Source organism: Micromesistius poutassou (genome assembly GCF_964030765.1).
Source record: "Micromesistius poutassou genome assembly, chromosome: 1".
In the NCBI taxonomy this organism is placed as follows: Eukaryota; Metazoa; Chordata; class Actinopteri; order Gadiformes; family Gadidae; genus Micromesistius; species Micromesistius poutassou.
In genome coordinates this window covers 15,424,738-15,431,697 of record NC_140271.1, presented here as the reverse complement: position 1 = coordinate 15,431,697, position 6,960 = coordinate 15,424,738, and the positions used below count along the sequence as shown (strand labels likewise).

Below are 6,960 nucleotides of genomic sequence, written 5' to 3'. Positions count from 1 at the left end.
CCCAAGTTCCAACACCTGCCTCCAAAAGTGTGTGTGCATGTGTGTGTGTGTGTGTGTGCGTGTGTGCGCGTGTGTGTGTGCGCGTGTGTGTGCTGACCAGATGCGCTCAGATGAACAAAATAAAATAGTAAAGTAACAATAGAGGACCTATTTGTGTGTCCAAACGTTCCATCTTCTGTGAGCAGTGCGTGTGTGTGTGTGTGTGAGCAGTGTGTGTGTGAGCAGTGTGTGTGTGTGTGTGTGTGTGTGTGTGTGTGTGTGTACGTGTGGATCAGGTCATCATGCGGTCATTAAAAAAGGAAAATAAAAGGAGGAGAATCGCAGCTCGCCACTGACACCACCGCCCTGTTCTCCCGGGCTCCCATGTTCCGGCTCTTCCTGAGCGCCGTCCAGCGGGGCCCCGTCCAGCGGGCCCCTGTGAAAGCCATCAGCCGCTTCCTCTCCCAGACACCCGCCTCCCTCCGTCCTCCAATGAGGTCATGCGCTCGGTCGCGTCCGTGCCAACTCGCTCTCCCGCCAAACTCTTTCTCTCGCCTCCTCCTCCTCCTCCTCGTCGCCTGTCTCTGTTGTCGAGCGCCCCGTTGGGGTGACGATGTCACACAGGAAGGACCAGCCGGTTCAGCCATCGGGCCCCCCCCCGCTGGGAACGCCGAACGCTTCCGTCTCCCCCCGCTCCGCTCTCCGTCTGCGTCTCTGGGCGGCGACGGGCGCGGGCGGGCGGGGTGTCGGCGGCGGCCGATGTGTGAACTGTAGCGCGGCCGATGAGCCGCCTGGTTTCACTGGAAACCTTCTCTCTCTCTCTCTCTCTCTCTCGCTCTCTGTCTCTGTCTCTCTCTCTCCGTAAACTTTTCTCGCTCTCTTTTAACTCTCTTTCTCTCACTCTCTCTCTCTCTCTCACTACTCTCTCCCTGATGAAGGGGTGATATAATGATGCGTCACGATTATGAACACATCAAGTACTTCGACTCAACCACACTCTCTTCAACAGTCTTCAACTTCCACAAACTCCCAGTGACTTTGTCCACAAGGTAACTGTGCGTGTGTGTGTGTGTGTGTGTGTGTGTGTGTGTGTGTGTGTGTGTGTGTGTGTGTGTGTGTGTGTGTGTGTGTGTGTGTGTGTGTGTGTGTGTGTGTGTGCGTGTGCTCCAGCTGCTGTGTGTGGAGCAGAAGCTGAGCTCGGTGCTGCTGGGCGGGCTGGAGGAGGCGTCCCCCTCGGCCCGGCTGTTCGCCTGCCGCGGCCTCTCCATCCTGCTGCGCAAGGTGGGCGCCAGCCTGCACCCCGACGCCCTCAACAAGATCTACCCAGGTACACACGCACACGCATACGCACACACGCACACGCATACACAAGGTGAGGACTGACCAGCCTGCATCCCAACGCCCTCAACAAGATCTACCCAGGTACACACATGCATGCACGCACGCACGCACGTGCACGCACACGCATACGCATACGCATACACAAGGTGAGGACCGACCAGCCTGCATCCCAACGCCCTCAACAAGATAGGTACACACACACACGCACAAATGTGCACTCACAGTTGGTTCCACACAAATATGCACGCACGCACGTAGGCGCGTGCCTGCATCTGTGTGCACACACACACACACATATGTATGCACACAAGCAGGTTGTTCCCCACACAAACGCACACACAGACAAACACACAGACGTAGACGCAGATACACACACAGACCAAAACAGCCTTTTCCACAGAGAGAAGATGTGATGCTCATGGACGTGTGTGTGTGTTTGCGTGCATGTGTGTGTGTGTTTGCATGTGTGTGTGCATGTGTGTGTTTCCTCGTGCCCTCCCCCCCCCACAGAGCTGGTGAAGCGTCTGGACGACGGCAGCGACCAGGTGCGCGGCGTGGCCCTGCAGACTCTGGGCCTGTGGCTGTCCGGCCTGCGCAAAGACTACAACCCCCAGCTGTACGGCGCCCACCTGGAGTTCCTGTTCCAGCAGCTCCTCCTCCACCTGGACGACCCCGACGGCTCGGTGCAGGAGCAGGTGTTGGGTGAGTCCACGTGCGGGGGGGAGGAGGGGTTTGCGGGGGGAGGAGGGGTTTGCAGGGACTAGAGGCCGTAACCACGACGAGCTCATCGGTAACGCAGCTTTGTCGTCGTGTACTTGGGGTCAGCTCCGATACAAGCGACGGTTGCTACGCAGGGGTTGTTGGGACACTGGTTTATCCATCCCAGCCGGGACCCGAAACTTTTGGCCTCCGTCCGGGGCTCTGGAAGGCCAAGCCCGGTGTGCTCCTGTGTTCCACTGATGGTGAAGCCACCAGGTGGGAGATCAGTTTTTCCACGACTCTCTCCTAAGCGGTTTCGGTCTGGTGGACGGCAGATACATAACTCACCTCAGAGACAGGGAAAACAGCCCAGTTTGGTCAATCCGCGAGGGGACGTCGGCGAATCCCATCACCTGGGAGCCAACCCGACACACCGTTTACACTCGGGACGCCCCTTGAGCGACCTCGACAAAAAACAAAGTGCTTTGTTCTGCAGACACCGATCTCCAGAGTCAAAGCATCTGCGCGTTGGATTCATCGCACGACGAACCCTGGTCACACGATCAGAGGAAAAAACGAACCGAATGCGACCGTCGCTTGTTTCACCGTGGGATCCCCCTGGTGTACCAAAAACACGACCGCCCGGTACCATCTGGAACGGAAAGGTCGATGACGAAGGGATGAGCGCGTGCACGTGTTCCCGCCACGTGAAACGCGAGCTTTTTGATTTTTAAAGCATCGAGCGGTCGTGACTTTGAGATGACCCGCCCAGCGTTTGTGAAGCCGGTTGGTGGTTGGGGGGGGGGGGGGGGCGAAAGAACGCTGAGGGATGTTTGGATGATGACAGAGGAGACGGTAGAGCAGAGCTCTGCTGGTCACGGACGGGAGGGAGAGAGGAGGGCAACCCGGGAGGTTGGAAGGGTGGATGTGGCGTGGCGCTATGGAAACGGGAAGACTCTGCGAAGCTTTGATATGAGCGGGAGATGCAGGCTCAGCGGCCGGTGAGCCTGCATCTCCCGCTCATATCAAAGCTTCAGAGTCTCCTCCTCCTCCTCCTCATATCAAAGCTTCAGAGTCTCCTCCTCCTCCTCCTCATATCAAAGCTTCAGAGTCTCCTCCTCCTCCTCCTCATATCAAAGCTTCTGCGTTTTTTTTTTCTCGCTCTCCTACTCGCTCATCACCGGACACATGCATGCACACGCATGCACACACACATGCAGACGCATGCACACACATGCAGACACACGCATGCACACACGCATGCACACAGACACACGCATGCACACACAACCACAAGCACACACAGACACACACACACACACTTTAACAAGGCAAGTCCATCAAGGGCTTTCATCAGGTGTGTGTGTGTGTGTGTGTGTGTGTGTGTGTGTGTGTGTGTGTGTGTGTGTGTGTGTGTGTGTGTGTGTGTGTGTGTGTGTGTGTGTGTGTGTGTGTGTGTGTGTGTGTGTGTGAAGTGTTACTGTGTAAGTACCCCCTCGAGGGATATCTACCGATCTCTAAGTACGCAGCCTAACGTCTGCAACATCCATTACACAGCACTGCTGCCCACACACCCCGGCTCTGTGATGACATGACCCCCCCCCCCCCCCCCAATCCTCACACGGGGGTTAGCTTCCAACTGTACTGGTTTATCAATCGCACATCAAAACAGATGCTCCCACCAGGCCGCCTAGTCAAGTGTCTTTCTCTCTCCGTCTCTTTTTCACTTTCTCTGTCTTTCTCTATCTCGCTCTCTCTCTCTCTCTCTCTCTGTATCTGTGTCTTTCTCTCTGTGTCGCTCTCTCTCTCTCTCTCTCTCTCTCTCTCTCTCTCTCTTGCTCTCTCTCGCTCTCTCTCTCTCTCGCTCTGTCTCTGTCTCTCTCTCTTTCTCTCTCTCTCGCTCTCTCTTAATGACAACCACATGGAGAAACAGCCTTCTCTCCATCCCTCTGCACGTTTCTATATCCACATAATCCCCCTCCTGTCTGCTGGTATCTGTCCTCTCTCTCCGTCTGCTGTACGCTCTCGCTCTCCTTCCCTCCCGCGTTTCTCCCAGAGACGTCACGCTCTCCCTCACCATTACCGCTAACGTTCTTTTATTTATGCATTTAAGAAGATCCAGGGCTGACTTTTCTCAGTTGTTTTTTTTTTGCCCCCTGAAGCAGCTGAGCTGAGGGCTTCAGCGCTGGGATCTGGCCTCTGTCTGCTCCTCCCCGCTCCTCTCTGCTCCTCTCTGCTCCTCCCCGCTCCTCTCTGCTCCTCCCCGCTCCTCCCCGCTCCTCTCTGCTCCTCTCATGGTTGTTTCTTGTCATTAGTCTTGACAGGGTGCCGGTGAGTGCTGATGTCCAGGACAGAGGCCTCCTCTCATCTTTTCAAGGAGGAGGAGGAGGAGGAAAGGGAGGGGGAGGAGAGACAGGGGGAGGAAAGTGGATGAGGAAGAGAGGGAGGGGGAGAGGGAGGAGGAGGAGGAGGAGGAGGAGGAGGAGGAGAGGGAGGATAAGGAATGAGGAAGGGGAGTGGGGGGGTTAAATTCTTTACATCCACCAGATCCAGCAATAGCTTCCATACCAGGGATTCTGGCTCTCCCTCAGGGCCGCTGGAGGCCTTCCAGGGACAATAAGCATGTCGCTCCTCTGAAGGGCCTGGGACCTCGCTCTGCGGAAGCAGGATCAGGCAATAATGTAAACCTGGCTTTGACTTTGATATCTATACATTGTGTGTGTGTGTGTGTGTGTGTGTGTGTGTGTGTGTGTGCTCGGTGTGTGTGTGTGTGTGTATGCTCGGTGTGTGTGTGTGTGTGTGTGTGTGTGTATGCTCGGTGTGTGTGTGTGTGTGTGTGTGTGTGTATGCTCGGTGTGTGCGCGTCTCTGCTCGGTGTGTGTGTATGTGTGTGTGTATGTGTGTGTGTATGCTCGGTGTGTGTGTATGTGTGTGTGTATGCTCGGTGTGTGTGTGTATGTGTGTGTGTATGCTCGGTGTGTGTGTGTATGTGTGTGTGTATGCTCGGTGTGTGTGTGTGTGTGTGTATGCTCGGTGTGTGTGTATGTGTGTGTGTATGCTCGGTGTGTGTGTGTATGTGTGTGTGTATGCTCGGTGTGTATGCTCGGTGTGTGTGTGTGTGCGTGGTGCAGACAGACTGCAGCCAGACTGGTCCTGTGAGCGGGGATGTCCCGACGGCCCGCTGAGTGACAGCCCCGTGTCTGACGGCAGAACCCCCGTCTCGGTCGGGAGTCGTCCCGCACGCCGGTGCCCCCCCCCCCCCCCCCCCACAAAGGAATCCCTCCCCCCCCCCCCCTCCTCTTTGTTCCTCGTTTTCATGATCTGATTCGTATGCTTCTAGGATTTCAAACGTACGTCTGTGAAGTGGCTGGATGTCTGGCAGCAGGCCTGACAGCATGACGGACACACACGCACGCACGCACGGACACACACACACACACACACACACACACACACACACGAATATACACACGCATGTACGTACGCACATACATACACACACACACACACACACGAATATACACACACACACAATCACATACACATACACACGCACATACGTATGCACATACACACACATACACACTCATATAAGTACACACAGAAAAACAGAACCCCACCACCACAAACCCCGTAATCCCACAGGCCTTGGCAGCATGTCTGTTACCTGCTAGCGCTCGCACGCAATCACACACACACACACACACACACACACACACACACACACACACACACACACACACTCACACTCACACACATTTATATAGCTGAACCTGTGCCAATAAATTCCTCATTGTTCTCATTTGTTTCCCACCACCCCTTCCCGACCCGTTCCAGGCCGGTACCGTGTTTTTAAAGATTGTTCCCCGTCAGGAACAAAGTCCCGCGCGGTATCACATGATACGCCTGCACGGTTAAACTCATTGAGCGTGATGGACTTGTCACACGCTCCACGGCAGCACCTGTGCAATTGCGGTTCCCCAAGCATTTCCCGTCCACACCAATTTGGAGTAATATTATATACACGCATTGATCTCATCATAGCGGGTCCCGGGGACCAGAGGGGAGGCGAAGGTGAAGAGTTTGACGTGTCGCCATCTGCTGGGAAACTACTTACACTTTGGGACACACCTCGGTTCATGCGGTGCATCGCCGCCATCTGCTGGTGGCGCAGCAGACTTGGGTTTTTTTTTCATGCTTGATATTCCGTGCTGGAAAACAGTACTTGCCAATTAGGCCATAGAAGAGCATGTTCTCTAATCCAGCGCGGTGACTGAACAGTTTGTGTCATGTAACTTAGCTGCTTAATTAGTTGCTAAATGTATTACGCATTCCTTTTTCCATTTGCAGGACATCACAGCACAATCTGTGCACACAACGCAACAATTGGCAAATAATTGGCAAAACGATCCAAGTTTACCTCCCACTCAATGTGTTATATGTTGCTCAGTCACCGTAACATCGTGATACTTCTTATTTGTTGACTCTGTGTGTCTGACTGTGTCCTGTGGCCTCCCCAGGGGTGCTGAAGGCGGGCAGCCGGGTTCACCCTGCCCTGTTGGAGAGGGAGACACGAGCGGCCAAGGACAAACAGCGCAGCCCGGCCTACTGTGAGCAGCTGCTGCTGCACATCCACTCCCTGCCGAGAGGGGGAGCTGACGAGCCTGCTCAGCCCGCAGACTCATAAAGGCAAGGGCGTCCCGCTCGCTGCCCGCAGAGGGCGCTGTCGAGCCTGATGGCAATAGTGTTTGTGCCTTAATTTAAAAGATGGATAAAACGTGCGTGTTCTCATTTTGCTGACAATTGTTCATTGCTTCAAGTTGTTCTTATCTTAACAAAGCTACAATAACTCGATGAGTGATATCTGTAAACTGTCATGGGTTCGAGATGCGCCCTTAAGGTTCAGATTTATTTGACAGATTTATCCGTTTATTTTACTGA

The 6,960-nt window shown here is 54.6% G+C and overlaps 1 protein-coding gene across 1 annotated transcript; it reads left to right on the top strand.

The window, feature by feature from the left end:
• Positions 1-363: 363 nt before the first annotated feature.
• On the top strand, positions 364-6,899 carry LOC311397381 (dynein axonemal assembly factor 5-like; the record flags this gene model as incomplete). The annotated part of the gene is made up of 5 exons (XM_084488795.1): positions 364-476; positions 1,013-1,028; positions 1,150-1,306; positions 1,831-2,022; positions 6,540-6,899. 5 exons carry the CDS (start codon positions 364-366, stop codon positions 6,704-6,706), a joined length of 645 nt encoding a protein of 214 aa, XP_084344921.1. The 3' UTR covers positions 6,707-6,899.
• Between the last annotated feature and the right edge of the window lie 61 nt (positions 6,900-6,960).